The sequence below is a fragment of the Nerophis ophidion genome, linkage group LG07, assembly GCF_033978795.1.
Source record: "Nerophis ophidion isolate RoL-2023_Sa linkage group LG07, RoL_Noph_v1.0, whole genome shotgun sequence".
Classification (NCBI taxonomy): domain Eukaryota; kingdom Metazoa; phylum Chordata; class Actinopteri; order Syngnathiformes; family Syngnathidae; genus Nerophis; species Nerophis ophidion.
This window is the reverse complement of record NC_084617.1, coordinates 30,619,351-30,646,063: the sequence shown is the minus strand read 5'-3', so window position 1 is coordinate 30,646,063 and position 26,713 is coordinate 30,619,351. Positions and strand designations below refer to the sequence as shown.

The window sequence follows — 26,713 nt, the reverse complement described above, 5'->3', positions numbered from 1 at the left end:
TCAGGTTTGGTTTTGGAATTGGATTGCATTGTTATGGTATTGCTGTGTATTGTTTTGTTGGATTGATAAGAAAAATAAAAATAAAAAATCGATTTTTTAAATATGAGAATCGATTCTGAATCGCACAAGGTGAGAATCGCGATTCAAATTCGAATTGATTTTTTTCCCACACCCCTATTATTTATAGTCACAGCAGAGAGTGACAGAGGGGATGTTACAGAGAATAATTGAGAAGCACTGCTTTAAGCCAAGGGTGTCCAAACTTCTTCCACTCTGGCCAGTCCAGCCCTAAGTTCACAGCGAAACTTTAGAAAGGAAGACTTTCAAGGCCGGAAAAAAATAAACAAGAAAATGTTGAACAAATTAATTTTTATTCATAAAGATGTCAAATTATTGCTTTCTTTTGGGTGATCATTTGTAGAGAAATTATTTTATTACAAAACCCAAAACCAGTGAAGTTGGCACATTGTGCAAATGGTAAATAAAAACAGAATACAATGATTTGCAAATACCTTTTTTAACTTATATTCAGTTGAATAGACTGAGAAGACAAGATATTTCGTGTTCACACTTATTATTTTTGCAAATAATCATTACCTTGGAATTTAATGGCAGCAATACATTGCAAGAAAGTTTTCAGAGGGGCCTTTTTACCACTGTGTTACATGGCCTTTCCTTTTAACAACACTCAGTAAACGTTTGGGAACTGAGGAGACACATTTTGAACCTTTTCAGGTGGAATTCTTTCCCATTCTTGCTTGATGTACAGCTTAAGTCGTTCAACAGTCTGGGGTCTCCGTTGTGGTATTTTAGGCTTCATAATGCGCCACATATTTTCAATGGGAGTCAGGTCTGGACTACAAGCAGGCCGGTCTAGTACCCAAACTCTTTTACAATGAAGCCACGCTGTTGTAACACCTGGCTTGGCATTGTCTTGCTGAACTAAGCAGGGGCGCCCATGATAACGTAGCTTGGATGGCAACATATGTTGCTCCAAAACCTGTATGTGCCTTTTAGCAGTAATGGTGCCTTCACAGATGTGTAAGTTACACATGCCTTGGGCACTAATACACCCCGATACCATCACAGATGCTGGCTTTTCAACTTTGCGCCTGTAACAGTCCGGATGGTTCTTTTCCTCTTTGTCCCGGAGGACACGACGTCGACAGTTTCCAAAAACAATTTGAAATGTGGACTTCTCAGACCACAGAACACTTTTCCACCTTGCATCAGTCCATCTTAGATGAGCTCGGGCCCAACGAAGCCGGCAGGGTTTCTGGGTGTTGTTGATAAAAGGCTTTCGCCTTGCCTAGTAGAGTTTTAACTTGCACTTAGAGAAGTAGCGACCAACTGCGGTTAATGATAGTGGTTTTCTGAAGTGTTCCTGAGCCCATGTGGAGATATCCTTTACACACTGATGTCGCTTTTTGATGTAGTACTGCTTGAGGGATTGAAGGTCCATAATATCATCGCTTTTGTGCAGTGATTTCTCCAGATTCTCTGAACCTTTTGATATTACGGACCGTAGATGGTGAAATCCCTGAATTCCTTCCAATAGCTCGTTGAGAAATGCTGTCCCCAAACGGTTTGACCATTTGCTCACGCATTTGTTCACAAAGTGGTGACCATTGCCCCAACCTTGTTTGTTAATGACTGAACATTTCATGGAAGCTTCTTTTATACCCAATCATGGCACCCTCCTGTTCCCAATTAGCCCGTTCACCTGTGGGATGTTCCAAATAAGTTTTTGACGAGCATTCCTCAACTTTCTCACTCTTTTTTGCCACTTGTGCCTGATTTTTTTTTTTATATCTTGCAGCCATCAAATTCCAAATGAGCTAATATTTGCAAAAACAAATAACCATTTTGCAGTCTATTCAATTGAATATAAGTTGAAAAAGATTTGCAAATCATTGTATTCTGTTTTTATTTACCATTTACACAATGTGCCAACTTCACTGGTTTTGTGGTTTGTATTATTTTACACCTAATAGCCTCGATGTGACTTTTGGTGAAAATTATTGGAAAGAAATTGTTTTATTTATTTTTACGCCAAATAAGCTCACACCGACAATATTGAAATTGCACTTTTAACAGTAAAAAATATACATATTTTTTTTTAATCTCTGTCTGCGATCTCGAGTAGATTCCGTGCAGAAACTATGTCAGCATATTTAAAGTTCCATACATTTATCACATTTGATTAGTTAGTTAGTTAGACTCATTAATCCATTAATCAAGGCAACAGAATACAAACTGATTTTTTTTCCCAATTAATCTACTGTGAATTCCAGACTATAAAATGTTGCTTTTCCTCTACATTTTGAACCACGCGGCTCATAAAACGGCGGTGCTAATTTATGTATTTTTCTTTGCTGACGGCCATAATGCAAATAGCTAAAGGAAAAAAACAAGACACTGAAAAGGTGTGTTATTGTTCGTAATATGGCGCCATCTTTTGGACGAGTTAGCTCAATGCAGTGAGCGGTGTAGAGCTTTCAACCGCAAGTAGAAGTGCCGTTCTGTCTTCTGGCCATACATAGCGTTACTACTTGTATGGATTCTTCATTCATCACTCCAAGGAACGTTTGTAAGTTTTACAACTTAACTAAAACAATTCTTACTTACTAAATTATCCCATGTGTAATGTCTGTAGGAGTGTTTTCATGCATATTTGTACATGCTATGGTCGCTATCATTAGCTAATATGCTAATTGGTTCACAAGTGTCTGTTAGTAGTACTGACTTACAACGGCATTATTTTATATTGTTTCAGTCTCACAAACTCATCAGTAAATTCACCAAAACGTCACCGTGGAGTTATTGAATCAATTTCGCTGATTGGAGAGCTAGCTTGCTTATCTAGTGGGTCCATGACGATGACTGACATTATGTTTGATCGGCCGTTTTACTGCCGTGCTACAGACACCGTTTGGAAATAACTAAAGGTATGTAATGTATTTAAACATTTACAGAATATTTCTGCGTAAATAACTCATTTTACAACGTATGTATAATTTCCAGGATTTTAGGATCACATTTAACGGAATAACTGTGTGTGGGAGATGAAGATGAGGACCTCTTGGACTCATTTGTGGGACATTTACTTCCACGTGTGGGCGAGCAGTCAGAGTCGGGTTTGGTGGAATATTAATTTCCATTTTTTCTCTTCAACTGTTTTTAGCCCAAAAACGTATTTCTACACACGTTTTGTGAAGAATCATGTTTGTCACTTTTTGAAGATGAATGCCACCCGACCCTTTAAACTGCAGTTGCACGGGATATAGGGAAGTAATGATAAACAATATTTATTATAAAACTTCTGACAGTCAGTATATTTTAGTGTCTATTTGATGTTTTAAATAAAGCTATTTGTTGAGTGTTTATGGGTACTTTTTCAGCACATTCAACAACAGTAATAATAACTAATTATTTTGGTTTAAAAAAGAAAATTTTATCATAAAAATAATTACCGGTATAATAAAACATTTATAAATAAAAAATTTGGGTCACAATAACTGTGATTATGTTATAACTGCATATGAAAAATAAACATTCACATATGGGTTGTATTTGAAATAAAATGGAATTGTAGTGTTGCAGTGTGAGTCTGGTTATTGTGTGGGATTTCAAGTAGCAGTAGAGTGTAAAAATTAGCTGCTTCTATAATGAAACTATTATCATATAAATCTGATTTAGGACACCAAAAGACTTCTAAAGTTTGGGAATAAATGGGTTTGATGAAAATAGCATCTATTTCACAGAGATTCCTGAGCCATTTTGAGAGATCATGAGCAAGCCAGTCACGTGACGTTGAGGAGGAACCACAGATCCCTTCCCAACCAACAACATAGCTAATCAAGCAGACTTTACAATTACTTTGGGAACAATCATGATCCACTACCTTATATTTTTGAGCCTGAACACAAACAGGATGAGCAATAAGTTAGAGTGCTAAACGGATGTAGCTTTATTGTGATACTATGGCCTTAGCAGCAAGGCTCGGTGCTAAACATACAAACTAACCATAATAAAACAAACACTGTAACATTTCCACTCTCGTTTGGGAGGTCACATACTTCGGTTTGGATGAAGATTCAATAACAACATTCACAAAGGGTTAAAAAAAAAAAGTTGTCGCAACAAGCGTCGTTTTGTGTCTATTTTGCCATCTCGGGGGATGTGAAAGTGGACCAGCATGTCGGTCCATGGCCACATTGGTCTACTAGCGGATGAGAGATGCATGAATCATCATCTAGAATTTAATTTTAGCAAGTTTGAGACCAAGCGGAAGTCAGTGTGTCAACAATGGCAGCATAAGCTAGCATTAGCTCACAGCTACCAATGCTCCACTAAAATAGTCTGTCTGCGTTAACGCTTATAATAACAATATCACTCATATTTGGTTAATTTTTAGGTCATATTGTTGGCAGTTTGTGGATGCTTTAGAGCCGGGGTGTCCAAAGTGCAGCCCTGGGGCCATTTGCGGCCCGCAGCTAATCGTTGACCGGCCCGCCACACATTCTGCAAAAATTGCAAAATTGATAGTATTGCAAAAATTAAAAACAACATTTAAAAAAAGTGGAATGAGGTGAAATATGATGAGAAAAATTGGCAATGTTGACACAAAGCTGCCATGCAGGCAGTTTTTTTGTTCCTTTTGTCTTTATTTTCTATTTTTTCCATTGCTAAAAAAAAAAAAAAAAAAGGCAAAAAAATCTATGTTATAATGAATTATTACTTAAAAAAACACCACTTTAAAATGTTTTATGTGGAAAAAATATTGCATATGTTGTGTGGTTGCCATATAAAAATACCAACGTTTTGACAAAAGAACATAAAACAAACAAAGTAATAGTTCAAACTTAAAATCGACAGAGATTGGAAGTTTATCTCGAAATTTAAAAGTTAAAAGTAAAAAAAGAAAAAAAAAGGTATCACTTTATGAGTGGGGAACCTTTCGAATCTCATATATAATTAGTAAGATTTTATTTAACTTTTCACTGTGATTACTCGAAAATATTAAATAATTAAAATCAATGGTGTCCTGCATTATTGATCTTTGAGAGGTTTAATTGCTAAATAAAGGAACTCTCCTTAAGGAATCAATATAGTACTATCTATCTATCTATCTATCTAAATACTGCATATTTCAGTTTTACTATAAAAACAAAGTTTTCTTTGACAGAAATGGCATGAAACCTTATTTGTTTTACTTTATATCAACCTCAAGTTGATATAGAGATTTACTGTAAGCATTAAATAAAAAATAATAATAATTTGACTTATTTTTAACATTTTAGTGACTGAGACCCTCTATGCTCCCAGGAACCCTAAGGATTAAAAAATAATCCATATATTTTGTTATGGTTTGAAAATGAAAAATATCAAAATGACCCCCGCATGCTTAAATTTTTCCATGTGCGGCCCTCTGTGGAAAAAGTTTGGACAGCCCTGCTTTAGAGTATTATTAGAGGATCTGTTGACTCACTTGTTGAATGTTTTTTATTTTAAATTGATCTAAAACACAACCTGTTTTGTATGTGTGTATTTTATATAAATGTGTTGTCTGTCTTATATGTGTTGTGTGTGTCTTTTAGATGTGTTGTGTGAGTGTGAATGTTGACTATCTGTGTTGGCCCTGCGATGAGGTGGCGACTTATCCAGGTAGGTGGCTACCGCCCGAATGCAACTGAGATAGACTCCAGTGACCCTAATAGGGATAAGCTGTAGAAAATGGAAGGATGGTGTGTCTTTTATATGTTTGTCTTTTATATGTGTGTTGTGTGTCTGTTTTATATATGTGTGTCTACTTTAAGTGTGCTGTGTGCGTGTGTCTATTTTATGTGTGCTGTGTGTCTATTTTATATGTGCTGTGTGTCTATTTTATACATGGTGTGTGCTGTGTGTATATTTTATGTGTCGTGTGTGACTATTTTATGTGCTGTGTGTGTCTATTTTATGTGTGTTGTGTGTCTATTTTATATGTGCTGTGTGTCTATTTTATATACGGTGTGTGCTGTGTGTATATTTTATGTGTTGTGTGTGACTATTTTATGTGCTGTGTGTGTCTATTTTATATGTGTGTTGCGTTTGTCTATTTTATATACCGTGTATCTATTTGTGTGTTGTGTATGTACATTTTTTGTGTGTCAAACTTTTGGGCGTGTCTATTTTGTGTTGTGTCTATTTTATGTCTTATGTTTAATAATTCTGTGTTGTGTGTGTATTGTTTCTGTGTTGAGTTTTATTTCTGTGCTACTTATTATATTTGTGTTGCGTACTATTTCTGTGTTCTGTGTACATTTATATATATGTTCTGTGAGTATTGTTTCTGCGCGTGTATTTTTTGTATGTAAAATATTAATATACAACATCATGAATTATAATGATTTACATGATGACGTCAGGAATAATATTAATGATTTACATCATGAATAGTAATTGTTTCAGTAAATTCAAGATGTTTATCATAAGCCTTCTTCTGTGTAAACACTTTCCTAAAGTGGATCATATGAACACATTGTTTACTAATCCATGCAACAATTTCATTCCACACACTAAAGGTTTTAAGTGTTGTACTTGCAGACAAATGTTTTCTCTCATGTTACATTTCTCCTTTTCAGTTGAGAAGATTGTTGCACATTCTTGGCCACCAGATGACTTTTAGGCGGTTTTCAAATGCACCCAATCATTGCATTTTAATATCTTTTATCCTAATAAAGTGTTTAAATGTGCGACATTATGAAGTACTTATAGATCAGTGGTTCTTAACCTGGGTTCGACCAAAACCTCAGGGATTCGGCGGAGGTCAAAACAAAACACACCGAACTCATTGTGTAAATACAAACTTCTCCCTATCGGCGTATTACGAATACGGCAACAGCTGACTGATTTGCAGGTGTGTAATTTGTTTTGAGTTGGTTTTGTTGTTTGAACAAGGTGATGTTCATGCACGGTTCATTTTGTGCACCAGTAAAAAAACATGGTAAAACATTAGTAAGGGAAACATATTCACCATTAATTAGTTGCTTATTAACATACAAATTAGTAACATATTGGCTCTTAACTAGTCATTGTTAAGTACTTATTAATGCCTTATTCGTCATTATAACCCTAACCAAATAACTCTAAATGAAGTCTCTATTACTTAGAACAGTGGTTTTCAACCTTTTTTCAGTGATGTACCCCCTGTGAACATTTTTTTAATTCAAGTACCCCCTAATCAGAGCAAAGCATTTTTGGTTGAAAAAAAAAATAAAAAAGTAAAATACAGCACTGTCATCAGTTTCTGACTTCATTAAATTGTATAACAGTGCAAAATATTGCTCATTTGTAATGGTCTTTCTTGAACTATTTGGAAAAAAAGGCATAAAACAACTAAAAACTTGTTGAAAAATAAACAAGTGATTCAATTATAAATAAAGATTTCTACACATAGAAGAAATCATCAACCTAAAAGTGCCCTATTTGTGGATTGTAATAGAGATCCATCTGGATTCATGAACTTAATTCTAAACATTTCTTCACAAAAATAAAAATCTTTAACATCAATATTTATGGAACATGTCAACAAAAAAAATCTAGCCGTCAACACTGAATATTGCAGTGTTGTATTTATTTTCACAGTTTATGAACTAACATTCATATTTTGTTGAAGTATTATTCAATAAATAGAACTATAAAGGATTTTTGAATTGTTGCTATTTTTAGAATATTTTTCAAAAATCTCACGTACCCTTTGGCATAACTTCAAGTACCCCTAGGGGTATGCGTACCCCCATTTGAGAACCACTGACTTAGAATATGTTTCTATAGTGTTCAAACAATTCAAAATTAAGTCTTTCTTACTTTGAATAAGTTCCCATTACTGAAGTGTTACCAAAAACATATAACTAAAACGTTTTATTTTTCACTAAAGAAGGGTTCGGTGAATCCGCATTTGAAACTGGTGGGGTTCGGTACCTCCAACAAGGTTAAGAACCAGTGTTATAGATTAATGACTGAAGTGTATTTTTTTCTACAACTCGGTCATAGTAAAGATGAATAACGATAGTTTTATTTACAAGTGACGAATATTGGCAAAGGGAACTACTGGCATGGCGACCTTGGAATACTACAAATTAATGGCCGTTTTATGATTGACTTCTGATACCAATCAAAACGGGGACTTTTCCATCTATCAGCAATGAACAAGCCGACTGTTGTGTTTTTTTTTGTTGTTGTTGTTTTTTGTCTTTAATGGCAAACGAAAGGCCAACAAGACGTGTTTGCGGAGGCTCCAGCACGGACGTGCTTCGAATGGCGAACATTAGCAAGGTGCGACTTTTAATGTGTGATTCGTGGAATGATTAGGTGGGTATCGATGATCAGCAGCCGCACCTCCCCCCTCAGCAAAGTTGAATGGCCCCCACGGGCGTGTGGCTTCTCGTTTCTCCCGACTATGTCGCCACAAAGACCCCGTTCGAGCTCTTCTTCCGCCCGGACACGATGGCGGACACGGACAGCGGCAAAGTGTGGCGCTAACTCACCAGAAAAGGTTTCTATCGCCTTCATGGCCCAATGGTCGTCCGGACAATCCACGAACGCGTAGCCGCTTTTCACCAGGAAATGTCCCGCATAAGGGATCTTGTGCTCGTCGAAGGTCCTCCCGAGGTCCTCGGCGGTCACGCCGTCCACCAGGTTCCCGATGTACAGTTTGTGCATGGCGGTCTCTCGCAGATGACACGGAAAGGAAAAAGTTGTGCTCGTCAAAAGTGTTAGACGCACAAAGTCGACATGAAACGGGGAGCGGAGCGAACGAGCGAGGCGATGCCGAAGAAGAAGGAGACGTGAGTAATGGACGACTATGGCGGAATGGGAACAACTCCGAGATGTTGTCTTTTTCTTTTGAACCGTGGAGATCTTCTCCCCGGTAGCCCCGCCCACTACCAGCCGATGTTGACCACGCCCCCCAGCCACACACCAATTCAGTTTCCGCCGGCAGGAAACCACGTGGTTCAAGGGAGCAGGGATGGAGGCGGAGCCTCACGAGTACTATTCGAGGGGTGGGCGGGTCACGCACATATCGATACCAGGGGGTTATATTATGGGCATCCGGATCGATACCAGCGTGATTTTTCTATGTATTTGTTGTGTATTGTCGTTTATTGTTGCATTGTTAAAAGTGTTTTTCTTGTGTTTTTGAACTATTTGAGTATAATGTTGTATTGTTAAAAGTGTTTTTGTTATTATAATTAGTTTGACCCTTAAAATCGTTTTTAATCATATTTATTTTATATTGGTTTTATATGTATTTATTTTTATTTTTTGTTTTAATTCAGTCATCAGTGGAGCTCAGGATAGTATTTGAATGTTGTTTTTAATATTGTTGTGCAGCACTTTGGAAACATTTTGTTGTTTAAATGTGCTATATAAATAAAGTGGATTGGATTGGATTATTTTACACTCTTCGAGTATATGGTTGGATTGTTAAGTGTTTTTTTGCAGTATTTGAGTAATTGTTGGATTGTAAAAGTGTTTGTTATTATTTTTGCACTAGTTTAGCATATTTGTATTGTTGAATGTTTTTTGTTGTTATTTTGAACTATCTGTGTATATTGTTGTATTGTTAAAATAGTTTTTGTTTTTATTTTGAACTATTTGAGTATATAGTTGTATTGTTGAAATAGTTTTTGTTATTATTTTACACTATTTGAGTATATTGTTGGATTGTTAAGTGGTTTTTTTTGTAGTATTTTTATGAGTGTGAATGTTGTCTATCTATCTGTGTTGGCCTTGTGATGAGGTGGCAACTTCTCCAGCAACCCCCCACTACACCCCAAAAGGGAAATGTGGTAAAAATGGATGGATGGTTTGAATATATTGTTGTATCGTAAAAAAATTTAACATATTGTTGTATTGCTAAAAGTGTTTTTGTTGTTATTTTGAACTATTTGAGTATATTGTTGTATTGTTAAAAGTGTCTTTGTTATTATTTTTACACTATTTGAGTATATTGTTGTATGGTTAAAAGTGTCTTTATTATTTTTATACTATTTGAATATATTGTTGGATTGTTAAGTGTTTTTTTGCAGCATTTGAGTATATTGTTGTATTGTAAAAGTGTTTGTTATTATTTTTGCACTAGTTTAGCATATTGTCGTATTGTTAAGAGTGTATTTGTCGTTTAAACTCTCTGAGTATATTGTATTGATAAAATAGTTTGTATTGTTATTTTTTAACTATTTGAGTATATTGTTCTATTGTTACTAGTGTTTCTGTTATTATTTTATACTATTTGAGTATATTGTTGTTAAGTGTTTTTTGTTTTTTTTTTGCAGTATTTTTGTTGGTGTGAATGTTGTCTGTCTATCTGTGTTGGCCGTGTGATGAGGTAGCGACTTGTCCAGGGTGTACACCGCCTTCCACCCGCATGCAGCTGAGATAAGCTCCAGCGCCCCCGCGACCCCAAAAGGTACAAGCGGTAGAAAATGGATGGATGGATTGAGTATATTGTTGTATTCTAAAAGTGTTTGTTTCTATTTTTGCACAAGTTTAGCACAGTGGTTCTCAAATGGGGATACGCGTACCCCTGTGGGTACTTGAAGGTATGCCAAGGGGCACGGGAGATTTTTGAAAAATATTCTAAAAATAGCAACAATTCAAAAATCCTTTGTAAATATATTTATTGAATAATGCTTCAACAAAATATGAATGTAAGTTTATAAACTGTGAACAGAAATGCAACAATGCAATATTCAGTGTTGACAGCTATATTTTTTTGTGGACATGTTCCATAAATATTGATGTTAAAGATTTCTTTTTTGTGAAGAAATGTTTAGAATGAAGTTGATGAATCCAGATGGATCTCTATTACAATCCCCAAACAGGGCACTTTAAGTTGATGATTACTTCTGTGTGTAGAAATCTTTATTTATAATTGAATCACTTGTTTATTTTTCAATAAGTTTTCAGTTATTTTTATATGTTTTTTTTCCATATAGTTCAAGAAAGACCATTACAAATGAGCAATATTTTGCACTGTTATACAATTTAATAAATCAGAAACTGATGACATAGTGCTGTATTTTACTTCTTTATCTCTTTTTTTCAACCAAAAATTCTTTGCTCTGATTAGGGGGTACTTAAATTTTAAAAAATGTTCACTGAAAAAAGGTTGAGCATATTGTTGTATTGTTAAAAGTGTTTTTGTTGTTATTTTGAACTATTTGAGTATGTTGTTGTATTGTTAAAATTGTTTTGTGGTTATTTTGAACTATTTGAGTATATTGTATCGATAAAAGTTTTTTTGTTGTTTTATTTAACAATTTGATCCACCACCTTATATTTTTGAGCCTGAACACAAAGAGGATGAGCAATAAGTTATAGAGTGCTAAGCGGATGTAGCTCTATTGTGACACTATAGCATTAGCAGCAATGCTAAGGGCTAAACATACAAACTAACCATGATAAAATAAACACTGTAACATTTCCACTCTCATTTGGGATGTTGCATACTTCCATTTAGATGAAGATTCAATAACAAGACTCATAAATGGTTAAAAAAAAAGTTGTCGCAACAAGCGTCATTTTGTGTCTATTTTGCCATCTCGGAGGATGTGAAAGTGGACCAGCCTGTCGGTCCATGGCCACATTTGTCTACTAGCAGATGAGAGATGCATGAATCATCATCTAGAATTTACTTTTAGCAAGTTTGAGACCAAGCAGAAGTCAGTGTGTCAACAATGGCAGCGTAAGCTAGCATTAGCTCACAGCTATCAATGCGCCACTAAAATAGTCCATCTGCGTAAGTGCTTATGATAACAATATCACTCATATTTGGTTCATTTTTAGATCACGACATGTAAATGGAGTATTGTTGGCACTTTGTGGATGCTTTACAGTATAATTAGAGGATATGTTGATTCAATTGTTGAATTTTTTTTTTTTTAAGTGATCTAAAACACAACCTGTTTTGTATGTGTGTCTTTTATATAAATGTGTTATCTGTTTTATATGTGTTGTGTGCGTCTTTTATATGTGTTGTGTGAGTGTGAATGTTGTCTATTTGCGTTGGCCCTGCGATGAGGGGGTGACTTGTCCAGGGTGTACGCTGCCTTCTGCCCGAATGCAGCCGAGATAGACTCCAGCGACCCTGACAGGGATAAGCCGTAGAAAATGAATGGATGGTGTGTCTCTTTAATGTGTGTTATGTGTTTTATATGTGTGTTGTGTGTCTATTTTATGTGTTGTGTCTATTTATATGTGCTGTGTGTGTGTCTATTTTATGTGTTATGTGTGTGTCTACTTTATGTGTGCTGTGTGTATGTTTTATATGTGCTGTTTGTTGTGTGTCTATTTTGTGTCTTGTGTCTATTTTATATGTTCTATGTGTGTCTATTTTGTACGTGTGTTGTGTTTTTCTATTTTATATACTGTGTATTTTTTATGTGTGTTGTGTACGTACATTTTCTGTGTTTGTCTATTTTATATGTTGTGTCTAATACAGTATTTTTGTGTTGTTTGTGTATTGTTTCTGTGTTGCGTATTATTTCTGTGTTGCTTATGTTTGTTTTTGTTATAATTTTTTCACTATTTGAGTATATAGTTGTTTTGTGATGTGTTTTTTTTTTTGTTGCACTATTTTATTATATAGTTGTGTTGTTAAACAATGTTTTTGTTGTTATTTTGCACTATTTGAGTTTATTGTTGTATTGTTAAATGTTTTGTTATTATTTTGCACTGTTTTAGTGTATTGTTGTATTGTTCAAAGTGTTTTGTTGTTATTTTATACTATTTGAGTATATTTTTGGATTGTTAAAAGTGTTTTGTTATTATTTTCCACTATTTTAGTTAATTGTTGATATGTTAAGTGTTTTTTTATTTTGTACTATTTGAGTATATTGTCGTATTGTTAAGTGTTTTTCTTGGTAAATTTCACTATTTGAGTATATTGTTGTATTGTTAATTATTTTTGAGTATATTGTTGTATTGTTACAAGCAAATACAATAGTTTTTTGTTGTTATTTTGTACTATTTGAGGATATAGTTATAGTATTGTTACTAACTAATACAATTGTTTTTGTTATTATTTTTGCACTATTTGGGTATATTGTTTTATTGTTACCCCGCACGACCCTGAAGAGGACAAGCAGTAGGAAATCGATGGATGGATAGCCAATAAATTTGTTTGGTTTTTTAATTATTTTTGCATTCTTTCAGTATTTTGTTAAATTGTTTTAGGCAAATAATACATTTTGTTTTTTATTCAACAATCTCATTTAAGATACAGATATGAACATAGCATTTTAGTAGTGTAACAATAGCCACACAATTATGGAATACTTCTATTTTATTAAATGGAAAAATAAGTTTTTTTAAAAAAGAAGCAAAAACTGCCATTGTTTTTCTTGTTACTTGGCACTTTTTGAGTATTTTGTTGTATTGTTAAAATTGTTTTTGTTGTTATTTTGAACTATTTGGGTATATTGTTGTATTGTTAAATGTGTCTTTGTTGTTATTTTGAACTATTTGAGCTGCTATTTAACTATTTGACAAAACGGTTGTTTTGTTAAGGTTTTTTTAATTTTTTGGTACTATTTTAGTATATTGTTTTATTGTCAAAGGTGTTTTGTTATTATTTTTGCACTATTTTAGTATATTGTTATATTGTCAAAAGTGTTTTGTTGTTATTTTGTACTATTTGAGTATATTGTTGTATTGTTCAAAGTGATATGAACACGGCATTTTAGTAAACTGTAGCAATAGTCACAGAATAATAGATATTATCTATTTTATTACATGAAAATGAGTTTACATTACATTTATTACATTAAAAAAGAAGCCAAAACTGCCATTGTTTTTGTTGTTATTTTGAACTATTTGAGTATATTGTTGTATTGTTTAAATTGTTTTTGTTGTTTTGTTGTCTATTCATTTAATGGCTGCCTTTGTGAACAATGTATACATACACTAACATCTACAACATCACAAACGAATATAAATATTTGTGAAAATGAGCATAGAAGAAAACTGATTTTATTTGTATTTCTTTATTTTGTGATCACGCTTGTATCCGGCCGATTTTGGCAGAACCCTTGGTATCGTAACTGTCGACATCTTGATGGATCCGCCCACCATTCAACAGATAGATGAGGTCATCAGTCGGGCCCCTCTTCGCTGAACACGACGTATCTTGCTTGAATTATTGCTTACTACGTATTCCTTTGACACGATGTATCACGGTTTATATTTAATGTATCGTCCAGACAAAACGCACTAGGCGCTGGAGATTTCCGAAAGTATTCGAAAGCTTTTCTCGTGTCTTTTCAAGTCTTTGAACAATTCTACACTTCCTGGTTTTCCACCAATCACATTCACGCTACGAGGTGCATTCACGAACGTCGAAATTTCCAATATCAACACGGACAACGCAAGAAGCTCATTGAAATGGCTACACTTCGTCCATTTAACGGACTTTGACCGGCCGATGTTTTATAATACGAGCAAAATCTTAACGATTTTATCCACTTGTTGGTATTCAGGAGAATATTTTTCGGTCATTTCAGTGATTATTCGTCGTAGTCTCCTGGCAACAAGCAAACCCGCACGGATATAACCTTCTCAAAATGGAGGCCGTGATTACGTCACTGCTCACCCAACACACCTCAATACTTTTTATAAATATGGACCCATAAATCGATATATATGCTCCATTCATCTGTTGTTGCGGTACGCCAGACACCCCTTAATCAATAGAGTGAACAAATACACACAACATTTTTGTTGCTAAAATTATTTCTTTCAATCAATGCCAATTTTGAAAATGCTACTTTTGTGTTCCTAAATGTAGATTGTGTTGATTTGCATGAGAACATTTTGAAATTTTTTTTAGAGCGCTGCACATTTATCATGACATCATTTGTATTAAATTATACGTATACAATTGTATTGTATTTGTTTTTATTTAAAATACATTTATTCAAAAGTTCTATTGTAATTATTACAAATATATACATATAATGGAAATATAACAACCTACACAAAGGCCTTTATAAAACACTAAAATGTAAAATGTGTGCTTAGTGTTGATTATTTTTTTCTGTTATTCAAAAACCTGACTAATATACTTTGAAATGAAGCAAAGATGCTTTGTTACACATTTATGTAATTTCGAATAGAAAAAATGCAGGAGTTTGCACGCGCTAACGTCCCGCTGCCTGCACTGCCACCCAGCGACCATGTTGTGAAACTACTAAAGTTGCGAAGGACGCACTTTTTTGCTTTTTCTTTCCGACCAAAATGAGACGCAGAATTCTTCAAAAAATAAAAACTCTCCGCCAAAACGTTTCGTTTGCGATTAATTTACGGCGTTGGAACATAGTTTGCATGTGTAATGTACAAGAAGTTGCGTGTTTGTTGTGAAAACACAATCTGTCGGGTACTTTTTGCACTTCAATATTCATCAGCACTTTCGCCACTATTTTTTTTAATCCGAGCAAAATTGTAGTCATCGTTTGAAATCAGTCCGAACGACGCGACGTAAAAGTCGTACTAATTGTCGCTAATTATTCAGCAAAGTCCTACACGGACGAACAAAGGTGATTATTGACGCGCACAAAGACGAATCGTCCCCATCGCGACACTTCAGAAGCAGATTTCCAGCAAGAGGCCCGAAAGGCCAACTCCGATGCTATCGAAATGAAAATAATTTTTACTGGCAAAGTATTGGAAGGAAGGAATGACGGCGATGAATCGGATCAAGTACAAATTAATTCACTTCCATGAGCATCGATTAATTGGATCAAGTACGAATTAATTCGAAGCTGTGCGCCTTAAAGGTGATTTGATTTGTGAAAACAACAATCGATGACGAACTTTTGGTTGTCGGCCTTTGAGTTGGATGTGAAATATTGACCAAGTTCAAACGATCCAAAACTAAAAGACTTTGAAGAGGAAAATGCCGCAAAGGTGGAATTATGCAGGATGAAAAATGAAAAGAAAAAGAAACAAATCTTAAAATGATTTAGTAGAAAATGCTGTGAGTTTCAGTCCCAAAACGGAAGTTGGCATAACAAACCGGAAGTGACCTGAGTTCTTACTTTCTGTCAAAAGTGATAAGTCATTTCAGGATTTCAAATGTGAAAAACAAATGAGCTGAATTCTCAGATTTTGGAAAAAGGAAACACTGCAGGATCTTCTTCTTGCTTAAAAGTGTGTCAAGAACTCAGTGGATTCAACTCCTCACCTCCAAGAACATCTTCACCTTACCTCCAAGAACATCTACAACAGTCGTTGGAACACCAAGAACATCTTCACCATTCAATTCCTTACATCCAAGAACATCTTCAACACTCAACTCTTTACCTCCAAGAACATCTTCAACATTAAACTCCTTACCTCCAAGAACATATTCAACATTAAACTCCTTACCTCCAAGAACATCTACAACAGTTGTTGGAACTCCAAGAACATCTTCACCATTCAATTCCTTACCTCCAAGAACATCTTCAACATTAAACTACTTATCTCAAAGAACATCTTCAAAATCCAACTAATCTCAAATAACAACTTCAACATTCCACTTCTTACCTCCGAGAACAACTTCAACATTCAACTCCTTACCTCCAAAAACATCTTCAACATTCAACTCCTCACCTCCAAAAACATCTTCCACATTCAACTCCTCACCTCCACATTCAACTCCTTACCTCCAAAAACATCTTCCACATTCAACTCCTCACCTCCACATTCAATTCCTTACCTTCAACATTCAACTCCTTACCTACAAGAACATCTTCAACATTCAACTCCTCACCTCCAAGAACATCTTTAACATTCAACTTTATACCTCCAATTACATATTCACCTCACCTCCAAGAACATCTTCTACATTCAACTCCTTACCTCCAACATCTTCAACATTCAAATCCTTACCTCCAAGAACATCTTCAACATTCAACTCCTCACCTCCAAGAACATCTTCACCTTACCTCCAAGAACATCTTCAAAATTTAACTAATCTCAAAGAACATCTTCAACATTCAACTCCTCCCCTCCAAGAACATCTTCAACATTCAACTCCTCACCTCCACATTCAACTCCTTACCTCCAACAACATATTCACCTCCAAGAACATCTTCTACATTCAACTCCTTACCTTCAACATTCAACTCCTTACCTACAAGAACATCTTCAACATTCAACTCTTTACCTCCAAGAACATCTTCAACATTCAACTCCTCACCTCCAAGAACATCTTTAACATTCAACTCCTTACCTCCAATAACATATTCACCTCACCTCCAATAACATATTCTACATTCAACTCCTCACCTCCAACATCTTCAACATTCAACTCCTTACCTACAAGAACATCTTCTACATTCAACTCCTCACCTCGAACATCTTCAACATTCAACTCCTTACCTACAAGAACATCTTCAACATTCAACTCCTCACCTCCAAGAACATCTTCAACAATCAACTCCTTACCTCCAAGAACACCTTCAACATTCAACTCCTTACATCCAAGAACATCTTCTACATTCAACTCTTTACCTACAACAACGTCTTCACCTTACCCCCAAGAAAATCTTCAATATTCAACTCCTTACCTCCAATAACATATTCACCTTACCTCCAAGAACATCTTCAACATTCAACTCCTTACTTAATGTAAGAAGTAACACTCTATTTTGATACATTTATTACTGATACTATTTATAAAACAGTTGAATTGTAATATTTAATACCCTAAATTGATACATTTATTGTTCATATCATTCATAAAACAGTTGTATTGGAATATTTAACACTATTTTGATACATTTATTATTTATATTATTTATAAAACAGTTGAATTGTAATATTTAACAGCCTAATTTAATACATTTATTGTTCATATCATTTATAAAACAGTTGTATTGTGGCATTTGCCACTCTTTTTTGATACATCTATAGAATTGTTGAAAAATGTGTCGCCATGACCACTGATGGATAAAAGTGTCGTAAAACTAATCTAGTGTTAGTTAACTTTTCTTGTACTGCATTACTGCTGCCCGCAGGTCAGTTGAAGTATTGCATGAAGGTCCTCTATTAGTAAAACTATCACGTCAAGTAATTATGGCAGTTAATCGACTGTACTCACATTTGAAAAAAATAAAAGATCTCCAAAGGCACGTACGAAACAAACTGGCGGTGATGTAACATTTTATTCGAAGAATCCTTCTCTAAAGAGTCCAACATTTCACAAGAAGGACAAAGAGGAGACGTGATGAACACGAGTGATGACGTCATCGGGACTGTGGAGCTTACAGCGAGGCGGACACACAATGGAAATAAGTCTCTGATTTTGTTTCAAGTTCCATCCATCCATCCATTTCTACTGCTTATTCCCTTTTGGGGTCGCGGGGGGCGCTGACGCCTATCAGCTACAATCGGGCGGAAGGTGGCGTACACCCTGGACAAAGCCCACTATCTCAGCTACAATCGGGCGGAAGGTGGCGTACACCCTGGACAAAGTTCACCTCTTCAAATATGTCAACAGTCCAAACTTGGATCTGTGCTTTATTTTTTATTGTGATTATTACATAAATAAATATCCGGTAAAAACATTAAAAGTTCATCAGCAAACAATATCTTTATTGGATATTATGTCCGAAACTTTCTACAAGTTACCTGAATGCAAAAACTCATGATGTGTACAAAATACACACAAACACTCCCTTCATTCAGAGGCAAGACCTAAGGACCTCATCTACAAGATGTAGACTCGCACAAGACTCGAGAGAAAACACTCCCCACCATTTAAACATCTGCAACATCACGAGCGAGACCAAATAACCGTCAAAAGATCTTAGCTACAAGATGTAGTAGACCTGCAAAAGACTAGAGAGAATCAAACTAAATAAAGCTAAATGATATATACTCTCTTCCTTTCAAACCCCTCTGCTATTATGAGCAAGACCAAGGAGCTAACTTAAAGGGGAACATTATCACAATTTCAGAAGGGTTAAAACCAATAAAAATCAGTTCCTAGTGGCTTATTTTATTTTTCGAAGTTTTTTTTCGAAATTTTACCCGTCCCGGAATATCCCTAAAAAAAGCTTTGAGTGCTTGATTTTCGCTATTTGCTTAAGCCACTGTCCATTTCCTTGTGACGTCACATAGCGATTCCAATACAAACAATGGCGAATAGCACAGCAAGATATAGCGACATTAGCTCGGATTCAGACTCGGATTTCAGCGGCTTAAGCGATTCAACAGATTACGCATGTATTGAAACAGATGGTTGGAGTATAGAGGCAGATAGCGAAAACGAAATTGAAGAAGAAACTGAAGCTATTGAGCGACTAGCTATTGACGCTATTCGGCCATGCATGTCTGCGTTAGCATCACCGGTAAAATGTGCAGACCAACCGATCAGGACTTTCGCATTGACACTGGATCAACTTAAATCCGGCGATTGGTAAGTGTTTGTTTCGCATTAAATGTGTGTGGAAGGAAACACTGGATGTAAATATAGTTTCAAATGTACATACATCTAGCCTAAATAGCATGTTAGCATCGATTAGCTGGCAGTCATGCCGCGACCAAATATGTCTGATTAGCACATAAGTCAACAACATCAACAAAACTCACCTTTGTGATTTCGTTGACTTTATCGTTGGGAATGCATCTGCTTTGAGTGTCGCAGGATGTCCAGACATTCTTGCCATCTCTGTCGTAGCATCACCCTTAAAAACCAAATGAGGGACTTTCGTATCGCTTGACACTGGAGCAACTTAAATCCGTTGATTGCTAAGTGTTTGTTTGGCATTAAATGTGGATGGAGGGAAAGGCTGGATGCAAATATAGCTACAAATGAGGCGTTATGCTGCAATATGTACACACAGCTAGCCTAAATAGCATGTTAGCATCGATTACCATGCCGTGCTAATCGATGCACATTCTACGTAAATCAACTTGAATCCGTCCCTGATCGTGTTGTTACACCCTCCGACAACACACCGACGAAGCATGATGTCTCCAAAGTATCGGAAAACAGTCGAAAAAACGGAAAATAACAGCTGATTTGACTCGATGCGTGTGATGTGTAGGGAAAAATGGCGTTGAGTACCGATGTGACGTCACGTTCTGACGTCATCGCTCAGAGAGGCATAAACAGAAAGGCGTTTAATTTGCCAAAATTCACCCATTTAAAGTTCGTAAATCGGTTAAAAAAATATATGGTCTTTTTTCTGCAACATCAAGGTATATATTGAGGCTTACATAGGTCTGGTGATAATGTTCCCCTTTAAGGGACAACATTTTAGACCTACACAAGACTAGAATGCATGAAATGAACAAAATCGAGCTCAAAGAAGAACACTCTCTTCCACTTAAACCTCTCTGCCATTACGGTAAAGACCTACAGTAAGTGTTTTTTAAGGCTCTCAGCTACAAGTCGTAGACCCGCACAAGACTAGAGAGAATCCAATTAATTAAATGAAAAATACTCTCCTCCATTCAAACGTCGACACCATCGTGAGCTACACACAGCTATCTGCAGCACAAATCAACACTAATGCAAGTCCATCCATTTTATACAGCTTATTACCTTTGGGTTCGCGCGGGGCGCTGATGTCTTTCTCAGCTTCAATCGGGTGGAAGGCGGTGTACCCCCTGGACAAGTTGCCACATCATCGTAGGGCCACTAATGCAAGTGACCCTTCCAAACAGTCTTTCATTAGTTGAGAATAGTCCTACAAGGTGTTGTTACCTGTGGTTACCTGAGGTTAGCAGTGGCTACCTGTGGTTTACTGTGGTTTACTTTGGTTTACTGTGGCTACCTGTGGTTAAATGAATCAACACTAATGGAAGTGACCCTTCCAAACAGTCTTTCATCAGTTCTTCCCCTCTTTATTTGGAGGGCGGTTGACTTCATGACCAATTAGGGTAAACAATAAAAATAAAAAGTTGCAGCTCCATAAATACTGAACATCGTGTGTAAAAAAAAAAAAAAAAGTGTCACGTGGTGTTTTGTTGTTGCCCAGGTAGTTCTCCTCTGGAGCGAGGCGACGTCAGTGTGCTGTAAGGGTGTTAGCCTGCTCAAAGATTGTATATGACTGACAAGAGGTTTCACTGTTCTGTGAACTCCAGTGTCAAAAAAACATGCTCATGTGCTGGGAGAGTAATGCAGAGTGAACCCTCTTGTAAGCATTTGAAAAGGCAGACACCAAGAAAACAAAGTTGATTTTCATTTAGCATTATTTGACTTCTTATTGGCCGACAATTGTTTGCCATTTTTTATGCCATTGAAGGTCTTCCTTTGACAAAAAAACATTTATGACTTTTATCGACTTTTATTGACTTTTATTGACTTTTAATGGGTTTTATTGACTTGTATTGACTTTTAATGACTTTTATTGGGTTTTACTGACTTTTAATGACTTTTATTGGGTTTTACTGACTTTTTTTGCTTTTAATGACTTTTGCTGATTTTTTTTTAAACTTTCATTTACTTTTACTGACTTTAAATGACCTTTACTGAATTTTAATGGGTTTTATTGACTTTCATTGAATTTTAAAGAGTTTTAATGACTTTCATCGGGTTTTACAGACTTTTAATGACTTTGAATGAATTGTATTTGGGTTTTACTTTCTTTTTTTTTACATTTAATGAATACTGATTTGATTTTTTTTACTTTTATTGACTTGACTTTTAATGACGTTTGACTTGTATTGACTTTTAATTATTTTTATTGGGTTTTACTGACTTTTACTGGGTTTTACCAACTTTTTTTGCTTTTAATGACTTTTGCTGATTTTTTAAAAACTTTTATTTACTTTTACTGAATTTAAATGACTTTTGACTTTTAATGAATTTTAATGGGTTTTATTGACTTTTATTGAATTTTAATGACTTTCATCGGGTTTTACAGACTTTTAATCACTTTTAATGAATTGTATTTGGGTTTTACTGACTTTTTTTTTTTTACATTTTATGAATACTGATTTTTTTTTTACTTTTAATTGACTTTTAATGATGTTTGACTTGTATTGACTTTTAATGATTTTTATTGGGTTACACTGACTTTTAATGACTTTTGTTGGGTTTTACTGAGTTTTTTTTGCTTTCAATGACTTTTGCTGATTTTTAAAAAACTTTTATTTACTTTTACTAACTTATACTGACTTTAAATGACTTTTGACTTCAAATGAATTTGAATGGGTTTTATTGACTTTTATTGAATTTTAAGAGTTTTAATGACTTTAATCGGGTTTCACAGACTTTTAGTGACTTTTAATGAATTTTATTTGGGTTTTACTGACTTTTTTTTACATTTAATAAATACTGATTTTTTTAAACTTTTAATTTACTTTTATTGACTTGTAATGATGTTTCACTTTTATTTATATTTATTGACTTTTAATTACTTATTGACTTTTACTGACTTTTATTGACTTTTAATGACTTTTATTGACCCACAGATGTTGTGGGCAGCATCATCTTTACATGTCCTGTAAACATAAGCGTCACCTGTACGTGTCATGTCAACATAAGAGTCACCTTTACGTTTCATGTCAACATAAGCGTCACCTTTTAGCGTCATGTCAAAATAGGTTTCACCTTTACGTTTCATGTCAACATAAGTGTCACCTTTAAGTGTCATGTCCACATAAGTGTCACTTTTAAATGCCATGTCAACATAAGCGTCACCTTTACGTGTCATGTCAACATAAGCATCACCTTTACTTGTCATGTCAACATAAGCGTCACCTTTACGTTTCATGTCAACATAAGCGTCACCTTTGTGTCATGTCAAAATAGGTGTCACCTTTACGTTTCATGTCAACATAAGTGTCACCTTTAAGTGTCATGTCAACATAAGTGTCACCTTTAAGTGTCATGTCAACATAAGCGTCACCTTTACGTTTCATGTCAACATAAGCGTCACCTTTATGTGTCATGTCAAAATAAGTGTCACCTTTATGTGTCATGTCAACATAAGTGTCAACTTTGAGTGTCATGTCAACATTAGTGTCACCTTTAAGTGTCATGTCAACAAAAGTGTCACCTTTAAGTGTCATGTCAACATAAGTGTTACCTTTACGTGTCATGTCAACATAAGCGTCACTTTTACTTGTCATGTTAACATAAGCGTCACCTTTACGTTTCATGTCAACATAAGCGTCATCTTTACGTGTCATGTCAAAATAAGTGTCACCTTTGCGTGTCATGTCAACATAAGTGACACCTTTAAGTGTCATGTCAACATAAGCGTCACCTTTAAATGTCATGTTAACATAAGTGTCACCTTTACGTGTAATGTCAACATAAACGTCACCTTTACGTGTCATGTCAACATAAGCATCATCTTTAGTAACCAGGAAGGAGCCATCACTTTGTTTAGAAACATAGGTTATTGGTTAAGTCACATTTGACTAACACATACTTGCCAACCATCCCGGATTTTCCGGGAGACTCCCGGAATTCAGTGCCTCTCCCGAAAACCTCCCGGGACAAATTTTCTCCCGAAATTCAGGCGGAGCTGGAGGGGGCGTGTCCTCCAGCTCCGCCTGAATTTCGGACCTGACTCAGACCTGACTCAATGTTGTGACTCTCTTAAACAGGACAATACTGCCATCTACTGAACACAGAATAGAATGTAAATATATTCTACATTTAATTGCGTCAAGGAACATGCATTAGGGAGTCTGTTCTGAAGCCCACAGTAAAGAGACGTAACTTCATCACGTCGCCTGGTTATTGACTCCAACCCAATATATTACACCGTCGACGAGCAAAATGAAGAAATACGCTTGCAAGTTCCAGAACGATTGGAAACAAGAATTTCAGTTTATCCAGAGAGTTTGAAGGGGAAGGGGTATGTTGCCTGTAAATTTTGTAAAACATACTTCTCCATTGAACACGGCGGCCGAACGTATATTCTCATGCCATGAACGGTCAGCGAAGCACAAAGCGTCCGCAGCGCAGCATCGTTCACAACCCAGTATTATGGGCCACCTCGCAAAATGGAGACCCGATGGGGTAACTTATGCTGAGACAAAGATGGCTATGCTGATAGCTGGAAGCAACATCCCGTTCTCATTTGCAGATGTCTACAACAAATCCGTGAAGGAGGTTCCTGGATTCAGAGATCGCTTGCCAGTACGAAAAGGGCAGAACAAAGGTTACTCAAATAGTGAAAGGTAAGTGTTGTTGGTTTTTTTAGTAACCAGCAAGCACAGTACAGTGAGTAAAACAAATGTGTTTTTATTACTGTGTATTTGATAGGTGCCGTCGGAAATTCAAGTATTTATTTTATTTATATGTATAATAAAATAAATATATAAAGTTCATACCATATATTTTATACTATATATATTGAGTTTATACCAAAATGGATACATGGATGATACAGCAGAGGATTGGGAGAATGTCATGTTGTCAGATGAGACCAAAATATAACTTTTTCGTATAAACTTAATTCGTCGTGTTTGGAGGAAGAAGAATACTGAGTTGCATCCCAAGAACACCAGACCTACTGTGAAGCATGGGGGTGGAAACATCATGCTTTGAGGCTGTTTTTCTGCTAAGGGGACAGGACGATTGATCCGTGTTAAGGAAAGAATGAATGGGGCCATGTATTCTGAGATTTTGAGCCAAAACCTCCTTCCATCAGTGAGAGCTTTGAATGGTTGACCAAATACTTATTTTCCACCATAATTTATGAATAAATTCTTTAAAATTCCTACAATGTGAATTCCTGAATTTTTTTTTCACATTCTGTCTCTCACAGTTGAAGTGTACTTTTGATGAAAATTACAGACCTCTGTCATCATTTTAAGTGGGAGAACTTGCACAATCGGTGGCTGACTAAATACTTTTTTGCCCCACTGTATAGAACACCCAACTCAAGTATTGAAGGATTTGAAGACTGGATTAAGGGAACTTTCAATGGAATCAGTCAAAAAATACTTTTTTTATGTGGCGACTTCAATATAGATCTCTTGAACCCCAATAAGCAAAAGTCCATTAATGATTTCACAGATACAATGTATAGTATGAGTTTGTATCCCCAAATCATAAAGCCAACCAGAATAGCAAGTCACAGTGCTACTCTTATTGGTAATATCTTCACTAATGCCTTTGATAATAACACAACAAGTGGACTGTTAACAACCGACATCAGCGACTATCTGCCAGTTTTTACTATTTATGATGGGAATTACAAGAAGAAGAACATTGACAAAAAGACATTTCAAAGACTATGCACAGAGGAAAGAATAATTTCCTTCAAGGAGGATCTGAGGAAACAAACTTGGGACAATGTATACAGTGAAGATGATGTAGATGATGCATATGGGAATTTTTTCAACACCTTTCTAACACTTTATGATAAACATTTTTTGGGAAAAAACTTAGTAAGAAGCAAAAAAACAACAACAACCAACCATGGATGAAAAAGGACTGAGAAATGCCAAAAAGTGACAATATGAACCAAATAGTTGAACGTTTTAATGATTACTTTGTTAATATCGGAAAAAATCTGGAACAAAGAATTCCAAATGCAGATGATGGGTCAGTTGAGAACTTGAGTGAGCTCATAGACAGAAATCCCAATTCCATGTTTCTTAAGAAGGTGACAAAAGAAGAAGTAATCAAAATTGTAAAAAATTGTAAATCTAAGACCTCAACCGACTGTCATGGAATAGATATGTTAATGATAAAAAATGTTATAGAAGACATTTCAGAACCTCTTACATATATCAGTAACATCATTTCTGACCGGCAAATTCCCTGACAAAATGAAAATTGCAAAAGTTGTACCAATTCATTAGAATGGAGACATACACCAGTTCACTAACTACAGACCAGTTTCATTACTTCCACAATTCTCCAAAATCATGGAAAAACTATTCAATAGCCGATTAGATAAATTTATCAACAAAAGTGGGACGCTCGTGGAGAACCAATTTGGATTTAGAGCAAATATCTCAACATCAAAAGCATTAATCAAAATAACAGAGGAAATTACCAATGCCATAGACGGTAAAGAATGTGCAGCCGCAGTATTCATGGATTTAACAAAAGTATTTGACACAATTAATTATATTTTAATACAAAAACTAAAATGATATGGCATCAGAGGTTTGTATTTAACTGGGTAAGAATTAAGTTATTTAACCAACAGGAAGCAATATGTGAGGATGGGTGAAAATATGTCAACACGGTTGGATATTTCTTGTGGTGTACCCCAGGGATCAATACTGGGACCAAGATTGTTTAATCTTTATATAAACGACATTTGTAAAGTTACAAAGGAATTGAAGTTAGTTTTATTTGCAGACGACACAACTGCTTTCTGTTCAGGAGAGAACACACAGAAGATAATACAAATAATAATGGAAGAAATGAACAAATAAAAAAAAAATGGTTTGATAAAAACAGACTATCTTTGAATGTCAGTAAAACTAAAATAATGCTATTTGGTAACAGTAGAAAAGACCATCAGACACGAATACAAATAGACGGAGTAGATATTGAAAGAGTAAAAGAAACCAGATTTTTGGGAGTATTAATGGATGATAAAATGAACTGGAAATCTCATATTCAAAACATAAAACATAAGGTGGCAAAAACATTTCAATAATGAATAAAGCAAAATACGTCCTGGGCCAAAAATCACTTTATATTCTCTACTGCTCGCTAGTGTTACCATATCTGAGTTATTGTGCAGAAATA

At 35.4% G+C, this 26,713-nt stretch overlaps 1 protein-coding gene across 2 annotated transcripts in view; it reads right to left on the bottom strand.

The window, feature by feature from the left end:
* The window catches only part of igf2bp1 (insulin-like growth factor 2 mRNA binding protein 1), an 83,040-nt gene extending 74,102 nt beyond the window's left edge, over nucleotides 1-8,938 (bottom strand). For both annotated transcript variants that reach the window (XM_061905931.1, XM_061905932.1), the window contains exon 1: nucleotides 8,532-8,938. In XM_061905931.1, the coding sequence (XP_061761915.1) occupies nucleotides 8,532-8,706 (175 nt within the window). In that variant the 5' untranslated portion in view covers nucleotides 8,707-8,938. The remainder of the gene's footprint in view (nucleotides 1-8,531) is intronic.
* Between the last annotated feature and the right edge of the window lie 17,775 nt (nucleotides 8,939-26,713).